Genomic DNA, 20121 nt, shown 5'->3' on the forward strand with positions numbered 1-20121 from the left:
GTGAGGGTGAGATGCGTTTGGCCACCTTGGGCCGTGATGTGGCCGGCCACCATTGGCCGGGATGTGCTCGGCCGTACCTGGCCGGGATGTGCTCGGCCACTTCGGGCCAGGATTGCGTTTTGTTTAACGTTTTCTGCTCCTTAAGCTTTCGTTTGTGTATTTATCTTAGGTTTTGGCTTGTATGGGGGGATCATCTAGGGCGATGAAGCTTCCTTTCCCATTGGTATAAGTATGGGGGGATCATCTAGTTCGATGAAGCTTCCTTTCCCATGAGAGAGTGTGAAATTTTGCTGGTTTGCTTGTTCTTGATCAAGATATATGTTTTTGACAATAAACAAGAAAATTATAGGAGAATGAAATAATCATGCTTTATTTATGACTATGATGCCTCGTTAAAACCTTCTTGACCAAAAACCCTCCTTAGGGAAAAAAGATCAAGGTAGGAAAGAGTACATCATTTATTGCGTAATCGAAATCACAAAAGAGTCTGAAAAATAAATGTTTGGTAAACTAACTGTAATAAAACTTGAGATGTGAGGCATTCCAGGTAGCCGGGACAGTGGCACCGGATAGGTGCTCCAACCTGTATGCGCCGTTCCCCACGGCTTCGCTGATTCAGAATGGTCCTTCCCAATTGGGCGAGAACTTCCCCTCGTGCTTCCGAGCGGCACTTGCCATACGCCATACTAGATCTCCCTGGTGAAAAGATCGGGGTTTGACTTTAGTATTATAGCGACGTTGAGCCCTTAGTTTAGATGCCTCCTCCCGAATGCGAACTTGATCTCGGAGCTCTTGAACCAGGTCCAGGCTTGTTAGCATACTTTCTTCATTAAGACGTGCGTCGAACAGTTGGCGCCGTAAAGAGGGCTCTCCAATCTCAACCGGAATCATTGCGTCCACTCCATATGCTAAACAGTAAGGTGTCTCTTGTGTTGTTGACTGAGGGGTGCAGCGATAGGCCCATAGGACTTCTAATAACTCGTCAGCCCACCTTCCTTTGGCATCTCCCAACCTTTTTTTGAGTTCTCGCAGTATGACCTTGTTCGCTGCTTCGGCTTGCCCATTTGTTTGTGGGTGTTCGACTGAGCTGGTTATATGCTGTATATGGAGTCCCTTATAGAACTCAGCTAGCCCCTTGTCGATGAACTGTCTACCATTGTCCGTTATGACGATGCTTGGTATGCCAAACCTGCACACTATATTCTTCCAGACAAATTTTTGTACCTGCTGGGCCGTGATCAGGGCCAGTGGCTCCGCCTCAATCCATTTAGTAAAGTAGTCTATAGCTACCAACAAGAATTTTACCTGACCTTTCCCTGGGCTGAAGGGCCCTAGAATATCCATGCCCCACTTGGCGAAAGGCCAAGGGGAGGTAATACCGTGCAACTCCTCTGACTTGAGATGTATCATATTACCGTGCTGTTGGCACTGGGCGCACTTCCTTACGTACTTCTCGCAGTCTTCCTTGACAGTCGGCCAATAGTATCCTGCTCGTAATACCCGAGCTGCCATGGTTCTCGATCCTGAATGTAAGCCGCAAATTCCCGTGTGTAACTCTTCCATGATATACTGGGCTTGGTGGTTTGTGACGCATTTTAACAGAGGGTTGGAGAAACCCCGTTTGTACAATTCTTCACCAACCAAAGTGAATCGGGAGGCTTTCTTGCGCATGATAGGGTCATCGATTCCGTCTGTGTCTCCGTGCTGAATGAACTGTATAATGGGAGTCATCCACCCTTTCTCCTCTGGTGCGACTGTCTCAGCGGTATTGCATTCTGCCAAAGTTACAGTAGGACGGTCGAGTGTGGCGTGGATCACTGTATGATGTTGTCCCTTGACTTTGGTAGTTGCTAACTTCGAGAGCAAGTCAGCTCTGGCATTTTGGGCTCTATCAACATGCTTTACGCTTGCTGCTCTGAATCTGTTCAACATGCCCTGCACAACGTGATAATATCGTAATAGGAGGGGGTCCTTTACCTGGAAAGTGCCGTCCAAGTGTCCTACGACCAGCTGTGAATCGGTTCGGCATGTCACTGTATCTGCTCCCATGTCTGCTGCGAGGGTCAACCCTGCGATTAATGCCTCATATTCTGCCTGATTGTTAGAGGGTTTAAAGCCAAAGCGCAAAGCTTGTTCGAGTAGTAAATCATTCGGTCCTTGCAAAACAATCCCAGCGCCCCCGCCTTTCGCGTTTGAGGAGCCATCCACTGATAGTATCCAACCTTCCTCGCGTACGTCAGGATCTCCCGTTAATTCATTGACGAAATCTGCCAGGCATTGCCCCTTGATTGGTCCTCGGGCTTCACATCGAAGATGATACTCAGATAATTCCACGGACCACCCGACCATTCGGCCGGCGAGGTCGGGTCGTCTCAAGACTTTGTGTATGGGGTAGTCAGACTTGACTATTACCTCGTTCCCCTGAAAGTACGGTCGCAATCGTCTGGTTGTTATCACAAGTGCTAGGATTACCTTCTCCACTGTCTGGTACCGTAGTTCTGCATCATGTAGAGCTTTGCTAACAAAGTATACGGGTTGCTGGTCCCCTGCATGATCTTGTACAATGGCCGCGCTGACAGCATTGGTAGAGATGGCTAGGTATACTAACAGGGGTTTCCCCTTGCTAGGCTTCTGTAGTACTGGGGGAGAAGACAGATATTCCTTTAGTGACTGGAAAGATTGCTCGCAAGCCTCATCCCATACGAATTTTTGTGCTTTTTTCAGGAGCTTCAGCATCGGCTGGATTCTTTCTGCTAATTTAGGCATAAAACGTGACAACGCAGTTAGCCTCCCTATCAATCTCTGTATCTCCTTGATGTTGGATGGACTCCTCATGTTGACAACCGCTTGGCACTTATCGGGGTTGGCCTCTATTCCCCTGTGGGTTAACATGAAACCCAAAAACTTTCCGCCTGCAACCCCGAAAACACACTTCTCTGGATTCAGCCTCATGTCATACTTCCGTACAGCTGCCAAGACCTCCTCCAAGTCTTTGACGTGTTGTTCGAGTGAATCTGACATGACTACCATGTCGTCGACATAGACCTCCATACATTTACCGATGAGATGACGAAACACCTTGTCCATTAACCGCTGGTATGTGGCGCCAGCATTCTTTAGCCCAAAAGGCATGACTTCGTAGTAAAAATTAGCCTCTTCCGTGATGAATGCCGTTTTTTCTTTGTCGGGAGGAAACATTGGAATCTGATTGTACCCAGAGTACGCATCCAGAAAACTGAGCACCCTGTGTCCGGCTGCACCGTCTACCAGTCTGTCTATGCTTGGGAGAGGGTATGTGTCTTTAGGGCACACCTTGTTGAGGTTGGTGTAGTCTGTACACATCCGCCACTTCCCATTTGCCTTTTTTACCAATACTACGTTGGCTAACCAGGTCGTATAGGTGGCCTCCTTGATGAAGCCTGCTGAAATTAACTTCTGTACCTCTGCTCTGGCTGCTTCCCTTTTTTCTCCACCCATTTTTCTTCTCTTCTGTGCAACGGGCCGAGCTTCCCGAAAAATAGACAGTTTGTGACTGGCTACTCTTGGGTCGATGCCTGGCATGTCGGCCGCACTCCAGGCGAACAAATCAACGTTCCTTTGTAACACTTCCCGCATCTCGGGGGTCTTTACAAGTGTCCTGCTTACATGGGTGTATCGCTGTTCATCGAAATGGAATTCCTCTGTGCTTTCGATTGGTTCCACCCTCTCCTCGCTGCTGACCCGAGGATCCAGGTCTACTTCTGCTTCTCCTGGGACCTTCTCAACGTTATTCACTGCTCGTCTGGGAGGAGACTCGGGTCTTTCTCTCAGGCTGTCCGCGTAACATCTGCGAGCAGTTGGTTGGTCTACATGCACTGTGATTATGTCTCCTGAGGCGGATGGAAATTTCATGGCCAAGTGATATGTGGAGACTACTGCACCAAGAGTATTCAACGAGGGTCTCCCTAGCAAAATATTATAAGAGGTGTGAGCATCAACAATAAGGTACCGAATTTTTACCGTTCGCGTTACCATTCCTGTTCCGAACTTGGTGAACAAGTCGACGTAGCCTTTCGTATTCACTCGCTCCCCTGCGAAGCCCACGATCGGCTCTGAGTATTGCTGGATCTCCTCTTCTGGAATTTTCAGCTTCCTGAGAGTGCCCCAATATAAGATGTCCACCGAACTACCTGGGTCCACCAGGGTTTTCCTGACCGCGAAGTCCTCGATCTCTACTGATATCACCATTGGGTCGTCATGCTGGGGGTCGATTGCTTGGAAATCGTCGTCTCGGAACGTGATGGGTGGCATGTGCCGTCTGGGACATACTGTCACGGCGTTGACACTTTGTATTGCTCGCACATACTTCTTTCTTGCAGACGTAGTGGCCCCGCCTCCTGCGAAACCTCCAGAGATGTAGTTGATTACTCCTCTCAATGGTCTTTCTCTCGTATCCCGCTCATCATCTTCTTTGGGTTCGGTCCCTCTGCGGGCGCGGTCTCCTTCCCTACCTCGGTACTCTGCCGCCCTTCGTGGTCGCTCCTCGTAGCGCTTTTCTCGCTCTCCCCTTGAGGAGAATCCCCCGCCTTCCCGCTTTACGAATCTTCTTAGGTGCCCTGCCTGTATCAATTCCTCGATTTTGTCTTTCAAGGTAAAGCATTCCTCTGTTGTGTGCCCATAATTTCGGTGATACCGACAATGCTTGGTGGTATCGGCGTTTGGGGGAGTCGGGGCCCTTCGAGGGGTTGTTATCAAATCGGTGTTCAGTGCTTCTTCCAGAATTCTTGCCCTGTTGGACACGAGGGGTGTGTACCTGTTGTATTTCGGCTGCCTAGAGTCCTTGAACCTGTGGCCGGATCGGGGTGCTAACGCTCGCTCCTTGTCATGGTGCCTTTTCTCCTGTGCATCCGGTCGAGTTGTGTTGCGAAATTCTTTCAATTCCTCCATCTGCATGAATTTGGTGGCCCTGGTCCGAAGTTCGTCTAGATTGTTCACGGGCTTCTTGCATAGACTGTCAACAAAAGGGCCAGGCTTTAGTGCTGTGATGAGGTGGTGCATGGCGACCTCAGGATTCAAATTAGAGATATTCAAGGATATCTTTCCGAATCGTTCCATAAACTCCCGTAGAGACTCTCCTTTTTCCTGTCGTATATTTACCAATGCGAGAGAAGTAAGGTGGTGTGGCTTACTAGTGGCGAACTGTATGCCGAAACGGGTAGCCAACGTATCGAAACAGTCGATAGAGTTGGGTGGCAATCGTGTGAACCAATTGAGTGCTGGCCCCTTCAGGGATGTTGGGAAAACACGGCAGAGGATTGCGTCGTCCGAAGTATACAATCCTGCCTGAGTGGTGAAGACGTTCACGTGCTCCTCCGGATCAGTAGTGCCATCGTACTGGCTCATAGTTAACCCCTTCCAGTGCGCGGGGAGTGCCGCTTCCATGATCCCGTCCACGAACGGGTGGCGTCTGGCTGCTCTGGGCCTTGCTTCTGTTTGGTTAGTGGCAGTTTGTGCTCGGGACTCGTCTCGTCCGGTACCATCCCCTCCCTCTTCGTTGTTGCGGGCTTCCTCCCTATGGGGGGGATTCTGCTCAATTTGCGCTCGCATCCGTTGGTTCTCCTCTCTTAGGGCATTCAACTCTTCCTGGTTCTTGCGTCTTAACTCTTCCAAATGGCGATTCATCTCTCGTTGCATCTCTGCTGCTACTGAATTATGCTCGACTGCTGCTCTTGTCGACACCATCCTACTTGAGAATTGTCTGGCCCCACGGTGGGCGCCAATTGTACCTGATCGGTACTATTTAGGTGCGGAACCAGACGGTCTCAAGTACCCTCTGTGTCGAACCTCCTCCTGGACCTCCCTGGATTCCTCCTGGATCTCCCTGGACTCCTCCTGGATCTCCCTGCCGTCTGCACTCCGGGGGTGGGGGTACCTGCAGACACTCCGACGCTCAAGTTAGAGAGTGTTTGATATGAGTAGTAGTAGGTTAAATCAGAAAGTGTCTTTTTACCTGTTCACTAGGCCTTAATTTATACTAATTTCTTAATGGACCTGTCATTAATATTTGCGGGCCGTCTGTATTTGAGGATCGATTCCTTCCTTTTTGATTGAGGTTACACGTATCAGCTCTTTCCATTCCAGAGTTTGTTCATCTGTACATATCAATTCCTTCCTTTCTTGATCGTCTGTGCTTTCCAGTATCATCTCCTTCCTTTCTTGACCGTCTGTACTTTTCCAGTATCATCTCCTTCCTTTCTTGACCATCTGTACTTTTCCAGTATCATCTCCTTCCTTTCTTGAGGTTTGATGGCATGATGCCCCTCTGTAACGCATGCCCCTCTGTAACGCGCATTCAGCCTGCCTGCTGCCCCCTAGGCCGGGATGTACTCGGCCACCAGGATGGGAAGTACACGGCCACGCCCTTACTGGGCTGCCAGCGCTGCGCTGGAACCAAGCCTGATGCCCCTATCTGGACCGGGATGATCCCGGCCAGATTTTCTTCTTATTGGGCCGAGTACTACTCGGCCATGTACGTACAAAAATGATATTTCGTTTCAATACGTGAGAAAAACTGATTTTTAAATGCACGGATTTATTCAATATCTTTTATGAAAAATAAATATAAATGTAATACATTTATTTAGTTACGATAAAAATATTATTAAAATAAGATTTTATATATGATTCTGTTTATTGGATAATAATTTATTCAGTGTTATTTATGGTGTACTAATATGATTTTTGTCGGTATTTATTGATGGAAGTGATGATGATATAAAAACGTCATATCCGTTTTGGTTAAGAATAGGGATGAACTTTATTTTTGGATGAACAATATATATATATATATATATATATATATATATATATATATATATATATATATTAATTTACAAATGATTCATGTAAATCTGTTTATGGTTGATCAAACTAAAAACGTTAGGACAACTTTACTCATTCAAGCTCACAACATTATATATTAATTACATGTTATGATATAATATAACATTATAATACATGATATAATATGTAAGGGCTAATTTTGTATCATTCAATACTTGTCACTTGTTCACTGGTCTCAGTGTTCTTGCATCTGTCTCCAACCATGTAGTGTATTGTCGTCTAAAGTTATGGTGTTTAAAGCCATCATAAATCTCTCTTTATACTTTTTCCGGTACAACATTCCTCTTTTCCTTTTACCTCCAAACTAAGTTCAGGACAAACTCTTCCATCAAATGAGCATATTGGTCCAATACCTTTATCATGTTATTACATTCGTTATTTATAACAATATATAAACATTTTTTTTTTGAGTTCATATTTTATAATACTAATTTTATCCTTTACAATATAATTATTTATTAAATTTATTAAAATTGTTATTTTTATCTATTTTTTATAAAACTGTTTTTTTTTATTCATCAATAATTAATTTCTCTATTCATTTCACTTTATTTTTGATAAATATAAATTTATTTTATATATTAATATACTATCATTCATATTTTAAAAATGCGTATATTTATGAATTTCATTGTCATATATCTAAAAGAGGTTAGAGAAAAAAGTGAGTGTAAATCACAAGACTCTTAGAATTTTGCTTCTTATTACATTAGAATTTTGTTATTATAATGTTACAGAATTTTGCATCTCGAATGAAACAAGGAGTTTTAAAGGAGGTTCATGAGAAAGGGGCTTCATTTCTTTTAAGTATTTATAAAAGATTATGTGAGGTATTTTATAAGTTTTTATGTGAATATTAGATGTATAGTCATTCGGTTTGAAGTTGTATTATATTTTATATAAACATTATATTATATTTTATGTAAGTATTAAATTGAATGAAATTTGTTATATGGATGTTTTGGGTAATTATATACAAGTTTTGTATGTGGTAGAAAGCAGAAACGGATTTTTCATAAAAAAAATTAAAAAAAAAATCACTGTTTATATCGATTAAGGTCACAATCGGTATAAAAAGATTGAATTTTTTTATACTAGTTGGAACTATAATCGATATAGTAAATCTTTTTTTTTTTTGTAAAACTATCTTTTCTCAAGTGGACTTTCTATACCAATTTTAGAAATGGTAAAAAAAACGATATAGAAAGTTTTAACTTTCTATATTGCCTGTATTTATACCAATTCTAAAATCGGTCTAAAAAGTCCTTTTTAATTGGTATAAAAAGTTTATTCTGCACAGGTGGGTTGAAAAGTTGATAAGCCCACTTCACTTAACCCAGTGGAGAAGGAGCTTAAAAGTATGAAAAAGACAGAAAATGGGTAATATTTACTTAAAAAAACATCAGCATATTGAGAAAAAGAAGGAGAAAAAAATATTCATGTTTTTTCACAAAACTGTGACTATAAATCAATATTGCAGATTCGTTCACTATGGGATCATGCTGAACATTTGACAACAGGATTGGGACACCCTATTCTTCATTATGACCAGTTGGATCGTTGATACTAGGTTTGAGTTAGGAAATATTCAATTCGCACTGTAGTTATGTATTTAGGTTTTCTTTATCTTTCTTGTTCTCTATTTGCAAGTTTTGTTGCTTGACTGTTTGTTAGGTGTTAGCACTATTTTTTGTGCAGTTGATTAAGACTTTCTTTTTACCCAGGAACAAACCTTAGTTGGTTCTGAAGAGGCCATGCCCCTCTCCCAGTTTTTTTTTTCATACTTTACCTATTAAAATTTATGATATATTTATGACTTTTACAAAAATTAAATTAATTATAGAAAAAATTTAATTATTTGTTGAATTGTAAAAAGATAAAAATATTTATTATCACTTTTTTATTTACTCACTTACTATTAATTAATAATTTTGTAACTAAATTGTTAATGTCATATTGAATAAAAATTTGATTAAAGTTTTAACTTCAGTATTTTATTTTTAATTAATACTCTTAATTATAAATTTGTAAATCTATCGATCATCTTTGAACTATAACAATCTTTGACAAGAATAAGTATATTTTACTTGAACATAAATATTTTTTTTGTCAAACATGATTGTGAAATAAAATGGAAGATAACTTTTTAGCATACAATATAATTTAATTATTTACATCGAGAAAAGTATAACTAAAAATTTATGTTTTGACTTAATTATTGATGGGTTCAATCATTTAACAGTACAAAAAAAAATCAGTAAATATATATGACTTTATAATTATAATTAAGTTATATTTTTTTATATTGGTTATAGTGATAAAATATATATAAATTTTTTTAAATATATTATTTTGACTATCTCAAAGCTAATAGTCAAGATCCCTCACCATTGTATCCTTTGTTGATCATAATCAACTTATTTCTCTAATCTACGAATCGTGATTTTTACCTTTGCTTTGAATAGTTTTCCACCTTAAAAACTTTGATGTCTTTGTGATTTTTGTGACTTATTTTTTCTGATTTTGTTCATCATAGTTGTATCGTAAATTCATAATTACATCATAGTTTTATCTTAAATATTACACCACTATTTAATTCAATCGTTATTTTTAATTATTGAATTAAAAACGTCATCAAACAAATGCATATATCTACCCAATATATATATATATATATATATATATATATATATATATATATATATATTTATTTATTGAAGGAGGAAAAAAAGTTCAATAGCGACAAATGAAAGAAAACTCATTCCATGATTGTGAATAATAGAGTGGGACACTGACACAGTGTTTTGCTACTTACTACTTTAACCTAAAACTTCATTTTCTATCAAGGTATTACACCTATAGTAATAAATTGGAAAAGAAAAAAAAAATGAACTTGTATAGTCAATTTCGTTTTGTTATCTTGTCGTTGAAAAGAGTGTTTGAGGACGACTTCATTAAAAATTATAGTTTGAGTAGAAATATAGTGAAGAGATACTTCCCAAAAGGTGGTTATGACTCCTCTCGTGTTCATGGTAGAACATGTGTAAAAAATAATTGGACCTTGCAGCAGTAAAAGTTGTTTCACTTTATTATAACATTAAATAAAAAAGTTATGATCCTCTATGAAGCTTTTCAACAAGCAAACAGAAAAAGAAAAGATTTGCAATAATTATTTACTTCAAGCCTTTATATGGAAAGTTTGGGATGAGGGAAGATTAAGAATAATAATGATAGCATGCGACGTCAAAGCTCTAAGAAAAATTATTGGTTCTGTTCATCAACAATTTAAAAGAGTGAGCCCAATCTTATTTCTTTCTTTGGATGTAATACCTTTGCTTAGCAACTCTCTGATCTTTTTATAACACTCTTTTTCTGTAATTAAAAGTAGTTTAATTAGGAGTGGCTGTTGTTCTCAAGTTTTTGTTGATTATTATCTAAACGATACTTTTCGTTTATGGTTTTATCCCTGTATATTGTAAACGGTGACTGATCATGACAAAAAATTTTAAAATAATTAAAATAATATATTTAAATTTTACATATTTAATTATTATTATTATTATAACAAAAATATATATAATTTACTATATAGATTTTCTTTAATGTTTTTTATTATAAAAATGATAGTTTTGGAGTTCCATTTAATATGGAAATCATTTTAAATAAGTTTTTCTAATTTCATCGTCTATTTTCTTGGATATTAGATATTCTAAAGAATTAATATTAAACTTCCTCTCATAATACCAAATAATTAATATGAAACTTATCACCTATAATTCCTTGAATTTTAAGAAAGGGTTATCTAATTTAATAATTCAATCCTTAGTATCATCGATGAATATAGGTAAAAAAGTAAATTTGTATTGTTTTCATCTTCACCCGTATTTTTCCTTTTATCACTTAAAAGAATGAATCTATTATTTTATTCTTAATCGATATACCTATATTTTTTTTAAAAAAAAGAAAAATTAAGACTAAAAAATAATTTATCAAAATCTAATAAAAGATTAAAAGACGTAATTATTAATATATATATATATATATATATATATATATATATATATATATATATGTGTGTGTGTGTGTGTGTGTGTGTTAATCAAGTGACGTCTAAAACATAATTATGAAAAAACATATAGTCCAGAATTTCTCTTTCTTCATAAAAAAATAAATATAAAAAAACTCATAAGAGAAAAAATATTAAATATCAAACTAATATTTCATTATCAAGAGACAAAAGAAAGTTACATTCTTTATCTTAGAATCTTTTTTTTTATCTTAGGTTCCTTTTTATCTTAAAGGAAGAAAGAGAAATGATGAGAAATGAGGAATCAATTTGTGTTTAACTTTTTATTTATTTTTTAAAATAAAAAACAAAAGAAGATGTGCAAGAGTAATAAATGAAGAAACTTATAATGAGGAAGAACAAAAAACAATATCTCAATAAATTTTATTATTCTTTATTATATTTAATTTTATATTTTATTATTTATTAACATTAAATATTATATTCTATAAAAAATAAAAATCAATCTAAAAAATTTAAAAAAATAAAAAAAATTTAAAAAAATTTAAAAATTTTTGGGGGACCATGGTCCCTAACGACCTTCTAAGATCCGCGGTTGATTATTAAACTTTTAGTCGAGAGTTATTATTATTATTTTTTATTATAAACAGTCTAAGGTGACAAGAAAAATCAATAAAAAGAAGAAAAGTGAAAATTGAAAAGTTTGATGGTGTAAACTTCAAATTTTGGAACATGCATATTGAAAATAATATATATTATAAATTATATAAACTGTTGGAATATTTATATCAATAACAATACAACAATATTATAGTATATTCAAGTATATATTTAAAGGGATTTGAAGTAGGAAGTGAGAGAGTAATTCCAAAAGTAGGAAGTGAGAGAGTAATTTCAAATATTTTATATAAACTAGAAAAAATATTGTATTTAATTTTTTTATGATAATAAAAAAATTATAATTATTGTTATTATTATAATTATAAAATAAAATATAAATATTTTTTATAATTTTATTATAATTAATTTTCATTTAAAATGATTAATTTAAAAAAATATATAGTCAAATAAAAAATGATTAAATTAAATAAATGATTACTTAAAAGATAATATTTATAAAATAACTATTTTATTTAAAAATAAAGGTATAGTTGAAAAATAAACGTGGACAACAAAAAAAACTTTTTTTTCATCTATAGATATAAATGTATAAAAAATTTAGAATATCAAATATATAAGGTATATTAAAAATATTAAATTTATAAAAAATATATTTGAAATTATATATTAAATTATATGTGTGGGGTTTGGGATGTGGGATGGGGCTTTGTCATTATTATGGTTCATCAATGCATGTCATAAATCGATAGGGTACGAGAGACGTCATTAACGTAATATAAAATTCAAAGCACATTGTATGAAGAAATAATAAAATACATTAATAATAAAATATCGATATAGCGTGATTAATATTAATGTAATATAAAATTAATTAATGAAATAATTAAATTATCTTATTCACACCATAATATGTGAATTCACAATCATATAAAATTATATTATTCATGCTTAACAAAATATAATAAAATTTTATTATCTATGAACAACACATTAAACAACCACAAAACATGTAAACATTGATACAAATAAGGATCAAACAATTTAATTCAAACATAAACATGCTTCCAGGGAAAGTAGAGTACATTAACAAGAACTTGTATAAAAAAATTTCAGAACAAAAAACTGAGAGTATAATATATGAAATTAATTTTTATTCAAGAATTAATTAAAATAAAATACCTACATGTATCCAAAAATTACAAAAAAGTAAACCAAATAACCAGAAATTTCATTATTTATTTTTTTTTAAATTGTCCAAAAACAAGGGTGGTGACTCTTTAGTGTGGTGGTAGTGGTTGCACGGTGGTTGTAGGGTAGTAGTGGTGATTTTAGTTTGATTGTGGTGGTGATGGCAACAACATTGGTGGTGGTAGCAATAATGAAGATCATGAAATGAAGGGTAAATGTGATGAATGAGTGAATGGTGAGGACCTTGATGAAGTGAAGGTTAAGGTAATGAAGTGGAATATGAGATTAAATTGAATAAATTTAATTAAAATATGGATTTATTTGAATTTATTTTATTTTATTATAATAAATTTATATATATGTATATATAAAATTTTATTTTTATATTAAAAATATTTAAGTTAATTTTATAGTAGTTAATCAAAACAAATAAGTTTTATCATTGTTAAAAGTAATAATACAATATAATTTTATATTACTTAACATTTATTCATTTGAATCTTCAAAAATAAATATTTTAATATAAGTTCTTCATATCTTTATTTTATTTATAGTAATAACATTATTGTTATTTTTTAATTTAGGTTATTATGACAAAATATATATATATATATATATATATATATATATATATATATATATATTAAGAAGTAAATATAATAAAAAGAATATAGGTATATAACGTGAAATCATTATAATACAATAAAACTATCACATGATAATAAATATGTTTAGAGATCAATTTTTTAATTAGAAACTAACTTTTTTGATAATATTAATAATAATGACCAATATAAAGACTAATCATTGAAATTATTTTAATTACCAATTACAATTTTTTGAAATTATTTTATTGTTACCAATAATTTTTACTTTATAAATTAATATCTAAATTAGTCATTATATTGACTAATTATTTTTAGAACTAAAATAATATTTATTTGAAGATATTTTTTGTAGTTTTAGTCATTAATTAAATAATATTGATTAGTTATAAATTCTTAAATACATTTAAGAGAGAGAAGACAAAACGAAATTGACATATCCTACTTGCACATCTTAAAACTAAATAAAGTCAAGATTAACATTATGATGTTAATATAAAGTAGGAGCCAAAATGCAAACCAATTAGTATTTTCTAATAAGTATAGTCAGCGTCAGAAATGCTCTCGTTATCTTCCTACCCCACCCACAAATAGAGCACCAAGTGTACACACACATTCTCAATGTATATATTCTTATAAACAACGAGAGAAATTCTTACACATTCAAGTGTCCAGGTTTACATTTATTTATATATACCTTTTAAACTTATTTTATTTTGGATTATGAAAAAAATTTGAACATATCATTGTATTCTTCAAATGTTAACCTAGAATATTATTTAATATAAAAATAAAAAATTAGATTAAAAAAATTACATATATTAATTTTTTAAGTTCGAGAATCAAAATATATACAAATTTGAGTAAAGAACGAATTTTAAATTTAGACTAAAAATATTTTTAATTAATAATATTCTTTCAATTTAAACATCAGTTTAAAATATTATTTAACATGTAAAGAAAAAGTTGATGGTATTAAATTAAAATGATTATATCTATTAATTTTTCAAATTTGAAATCAAAATATATAAAAATTTGAAACAAGAATAAATTTCAATTTTATGTTCAAATTTAGACAAAAAAACATATTTAAATAATAATATTCTGTAATTTAATTTATAAAATGTGAACAAAAATATCATATAAAATGTAAGATATAACAAAAATCCTAAAATAAACATTTCCGAGTTATGTAAAATAAGCCGATCGAACACTATCAAATATAGATTGAAAATGTGGGGTGCAGGAAGCATTTGAAAGTATTTCAAAAATATGAGAGGTATAGGAAAATGACATGGGGGTGCAGAAAGCAATTGGGGACTTGAAATTAAGCTGAGTCCAATAATAAAATAAAAACATTTTACCCTCTTTCCGGTTTGGACTTGGAAAGGATATGACTCATTTTGGAGACTATTTGTGTGTGCAATGTCTGTATTTTCGTGACACCTCTGTAATAAAGAATCTAATAACACAAAACGAATTGATAAAATAAAATAACAAAAAGAAACAAATGATACAAAAAGAGCATTATATATAAAAAACTATTTCTTCCTCCACCCCATGTTTTCTTTATGAACTTAATAGAAGTCGGAAAAGTCTAAATTGCTCATTTTGAAATCTAGAAACATATTTTAAATTAATTAAGAATGTAATTTTGGATTATGTAATTTAAAAATTAATCCTGAGTGTATGTTTTTATTGTCTAATTTGGAAATATATTTTAAATTATACCATCTAAAATATACTTATTTAAATTCAGAAATATGTTTTAGACTATCCAATCCGGTATATGTTTAAGGTTGTGCAATATTTTTAATTTTTTATTACACAATTCAAAATAGATTAGCAGATTACACAATTCAAAATAGATTTCATATTCTATAATTCAAAATGTTTTATAGACAATTTAGAGTCTTCCCCCTAAAAGTGCAAGAAAAAAGTAATAAGATGGCAAAAGAAATTGTCTAAGATAAAAGTAACAATGTCCTAGTCAATCCCATTAGTTCATCTTAAAGATTTGGATGAGTATGTGTTCTAAAATTAGAATATGTATTTTAAGGAGGTGTTGGAGTTATATTTCAAATTATTTGAACTCCATTTAATATTCTACTTTATTCCAAATGTTTTGAATAAAAAGTTATGCTTATTGGAAAAATTGGTCTTGGAGGGTTATGTTTCTTGTCTCTTGTATTATGCATCTTTTAAAGGTCCATAGTTTCTTTGCTTGCATTCAACTCACATTTGATCACTTGTCTTATGAAAGTATAATCATGAAGCATAAAGTAGAGCCCAGGATCACCCATAAAAAAAAGTATATTCATTCCTTTGTCTACATCTTCTTCCTAGAGGAAATTCTTCAAGGAGTTGCAGTTTCTTTCCTGCAAATTGGGACCCTCCCTTCACCACTTTCATGTGGATGGTCTACAAAAGTTCATAACTTACACTTTAACGTGCATTTACACCAAGACTACTAGAACTTTTAATATTTTATAATATCTTTTCTGCAAATTTGTTATAAAATTTTACAAGAAAAGATTTTTTTTTTTAAAAAAAAAAATTTAATTGATGGATAATTTCTTCATAAGTAATTATTTATAAAAAAATTATAAAATTCGCAAGTATTTTCTACAAATTTTTTTTGAAAAAACGTTGTGCAAAATATTTTGTAAAAAAATTAGTAATAAATTCTTGCAAATCATTATTTATAACAAAATTTGTCAGTATTTTTTAGGAAAAAAATTTCAAAAAAAAAATTGGTAAGAAATATGTACGTTTTTAGTAGTGGTATCTAACCAAGTTGTGTTGCAAGCTGTTTTTCGAATATCAAACGGATCAAATTGTAAACTTATGTGTTTTATGAGATGTAATTAGTAATAGAAATATTTCAAGAACATCACAAATAGCCATTTTCATTATCTCTTATAAATGTTGTATATTTATTATACAACAAAGGTTTTCTACTTCATGCAAAACAATAATCTTTGTATGAAAAATGTAAAAGAACTACTCGAGCATATCATTCTTCAAATATAAACAAAACAGCACAACATATAAAAGCAAAAAGGTGTATATGCAGAAACTGATCTTCCCAAGTCTTAGTGTGTTGGAAAAAATCATCATCAATTAAGAATATTACCGTCTTTACCATCAAAAATCACCCTATTAACATATAAATAAGATAAAAACAAGGAACACAAGAATATAACGTGGAAATCCCAAAATCGGAGAAAAACCACGACCACCAGATAATAATATTATGTGAAAATTTGTACAACACATAGACTACCTGTTGCAACAGGAATCGCGACGGGACAATGAACCAAAAAAGAAAACGAGTTTTTAAAAAAAAAAATTGGAGTCGCCACCATAGTTATTCTGGAGAACTATGGAAAACCATAAAGATAAGACAAGTCTGCGAAAAACCGAATTTTGGGTCCGAGAATCGGTTACGCGTAGGGAAGGTGGTAGCACCCTACCGCGCCCGCCCAAAGGCGGTACCTTTAATTAAACATGCAAAGTTGATGTGGTTTTTAAAATGTTAATTTTCCCCAAAAATAATAAGTCAAGAATATATAAAAGAAACAAAAATATTTTTTTGATTTTTTGGGCCTCACAAGGATTGACCTTGGTTCTACGTATTCTCATTCAAAATGAGAAATCAGGGTTACGTAGTTCTTTAAAAGATATTTGAAAAATGATTTGATTTTTTTGGAAATGAACATGAAATTGACTGACTTTGCTCCTACGTATCTCACAATAGAGAATCAAGGATCACATAGTTCTTAGTAAAGATATCGTTGTTTGAAAATGTTGATATTTTTATATTTTTTTGGTATTTTTAAAAATGAGTGTCACACTGTGCAGGTGATCGGACAGACACTATAGAATGAAAGAGAATATTTCTTAGATTTTTTTTCTATTTTTGTAATTTTTATAATTTTCAAATATTTTTTGGTTTTTTATAAAGAAACATGTGCATAAAAAGATGGGACAAAAATTAAATGTAGGTAAGAAAAAAATAAAAATAAAAATAAAAAAAGTGCATGGAGGGTGTAGGCATAAAACAAAGTGGAGTGCAATGAGTAAAAATCTAAAAATAGAGCAAAAATACGAGGAGGGTGTAAATTCTGAAAATTTGGGGTGCAATCAACAAACACAATCAGACCATCATAAATAGGGGTGCAAGGTTATCAATTATGGTGGTGTGTGAAGTAAAACATGAAACAAATGTGACAAGGGTGTGAGGTTAGTAGACATCAGGGGGTACTCTCAGCATAAAATTAAAACAGGGGTGCGAGATTATCAATTATGATGGTGCACAAAGTAAAACATGAAACAAGTGTGACAGGGGTGCGAGGTTAGTAAACATCAGGGGGTACTCGCAGCATAAAATTAAAACTGGGTTGCGAGGTTATCAATTATAGTGGTGCACGAAGTAAAACATGAAACAAGTTTGGCTGGGGTGCGAGGTTAGTAAACATCAAAGGGTGCTCACAACATAAAATTAAAACAGGGGTACGAGGTTATCAATTATGGTGGTGCACGAAGTAAAACATGAAAGAAGTGTGGCATGGGTGCGAGGTTAGTAAACATCAGGGGGTGCTCGCAGCATAAAATTAAAACAGGGGTGCGAGGTTATCAATTATGGTGGTGCACGGAGTAAAACATGAAACAAGTGTGGCAGGGGTGCGAGGTTAGTAAACATCAGGGGGTACTCGCAACATAAAATTAAAACTGGGCTGCGAGGTTATCAATTATAGTGGTGCACGAAGTAAAACATGAAACAAGTGTGGCTAGGGTGCGAGGTTAGTAAACATCAAAGGGTGCTCACAACATAAAATTAAAACACGGGTACGAGATTATCAATTATGGTGGTGCACGAAGTAAAACATGAAAGAAGTTATTCTAAAAAATATTTAATTCAAAATTTGTTTATGTATGTTAATTTAAGATGATATTGATTCATTAAAAACTTCATCACGATTGAACTTCATAAACCAAATAAATGCAACACTAACACAATATATCTCTAACTTATTCTAAAATTTACACATTTATCCTAATTTCTTAGAAGTAAGTTCTAAACCTATATATTAAATCACTAATTTCTTAGTTATGTTAGCATACTATTTACATTAAGATAAGATGTCTATAATCCAAAAGATTAAGTTTATTCCTAGAATTAAACTCTTGGATATTTTATCTATGTCTATGTTTTAATTCATTTTCTAATGATTAAAAATTAACAAATAATATGATATTCCCATCATATATTGATAGAACATTTAATAATCCTGTAATTTTCTCTTAAAAGTTGCGTAATTTCTCTTAAAATTTGCCTAATTTTGTGAAAAAGTCATTGGAAACATATTCATTTCATCAATGAAGTTTAATGCTATGTAAGTTTCACTTATTTCTATTATGAAATTATTGTTGTATCTTATATGATTAATAAATTATTTTTAATATATAATGTTACAATTTAAATGTTCTAACCTAGGTACGATTACATTATTTCTCGTAATCGATTACATTACTTCCTATTCGATTACATTACTCCCCATAGTTGATTACCACATAACGTTAAAAGTTTCTTAAATTTGGTAATCATACTTTAATCAATTACGAAAGTCCAAGAAATATTTGTAGAAATTGGAAGATTTATGGGAATTGGAATGGAAGTCGCATGTTCTCTAGTGACATTCCTACTAAAAGTCGTGGAACCCGTGACATTCCTACTAAAAGTCGTGGAACCCACAACTGTTAATTTAAATTAGGCTTAAATACCTTTTTGGTTCTCATTTTCATTTTCGTAGTGTTTATTGCGGATGATCCTCATTTTGACAAAATGTTTAAAATGGTCCTCATTTTTACAGAATGTTTAAAATGGTCATCATTTTCGCAATTCGTGTTTTATTTGGTCTTTTTCTGTAACGCTGTTTAAATAATTAACAGAACATTGTACATGTGGCACGGTTTGTATTAGGGTGTGTTACGTGTATTGTACATATGGCTAATTAACGTTAATTTCTCAATTTAGGGGAAATTTTGCAATTAGGGAAATTTCTTCACCTTCGTCTTTCTTGAGCTCGGATTTGCAGAGGAAGCAACTAATACTTGCTATTTTATAATTGGATTGCAGTTGCGCTCTTCATTTCAATTTTCCAGTTAATCATCATCAACGAGGTAAGTGGGTTTAGGGTTTTCTGGGTTGTGTTTGCTCATGGGTTAGGGTTTTCGTAATTCTATTTTGGGGTTTGTTTGTCTTTCGATTGTTGTGATGTTCTGCATGGTTTCTAAATTATTTTCATGATGTTGTGTAGTTTGTGTATGTAGGTGGGGTTCAGTGGGGTATTATTTTAGTTAGTTTGTTTGTCAGTTGTTGGTGTAATGGTCCCCATTATTTTATTTGTAATTGATTGTTTTTTAAAAGGAGAATACAGAGGTGAGTTGTTGAGTGTTGTGGGTAAAGATGCTAATTATCAGTTACTGCCCTTAGCGTATGCTGTTGTGGAAGTTGAAAACAAAGAAACTTGGACATGGTTCCTGAAATTGCTTATTGGTGATCTTGGAGGTATTAATGTGTGTGGGACAATGACCTTTATGTCTGACCAACAAAAGGTATGTTTAATATATGTTCAATTTATTAATTTTTATTTAATGTTGTAAGTACTAATAATCATTGCACAGGGATTAGTGCCTGTCATTTAAGACCTATTACCCACTATTGAGCACAGGTTTTGCATGAGGTATCTGTATGCAAATTTCAGAAAAAGATTCTCTGGTCAAAAATTAAAG

At 33.3% G+C, this 20121-nt stretch overlaps 1 protein-coding gene across 1 annotated transcript; it reads right to left on the minus strand.

The window, feature by feature from the left end:
- Nucleotides 1–615: 615 nt before the first annotated feature.
- LOC114180826 lies at nucleotides 616–5721 on the minus strand. Its single transcript, XM_028067115.1, has one exon. The coding sequence runs from the start codon at nucleotides 5719–5721 to the stop codon at nucleotides 616–618; it is 5106 nt and encodes a 1701-aa protein (XP_027922916.1).
- Between the last annotated feature and the right edge of the window lie 14400 nt (nucleotides 5722–20121).

The sequence above is a fragment of the Vigna unguiculata genome, chromosome 4 (genome assembly GCF_004118075.2).
Source record: "Vigna unguiculata cultivar IT97K-499-35 chromosome 4, ASM411807v1, whole genome shotgun sequence".
In the NCBI taxonomy this organism is placed as follows: domain Eukaryota; kingdom Viridiplantae; phylum Streptophyta; class Magnoliopsida; order Fabales; family Fabaceae; genus Vigna; species Vigna unguiculata.

Coding starts and splice junctions, on each gene's coding strand:
- LOC114180826 (XM_028067115.1), bottom strand. CDS start 5,721: ATGGTGTCGACAAGAGCAGCAGTCGAGCATAATTCAGTAGCAGCAGAG.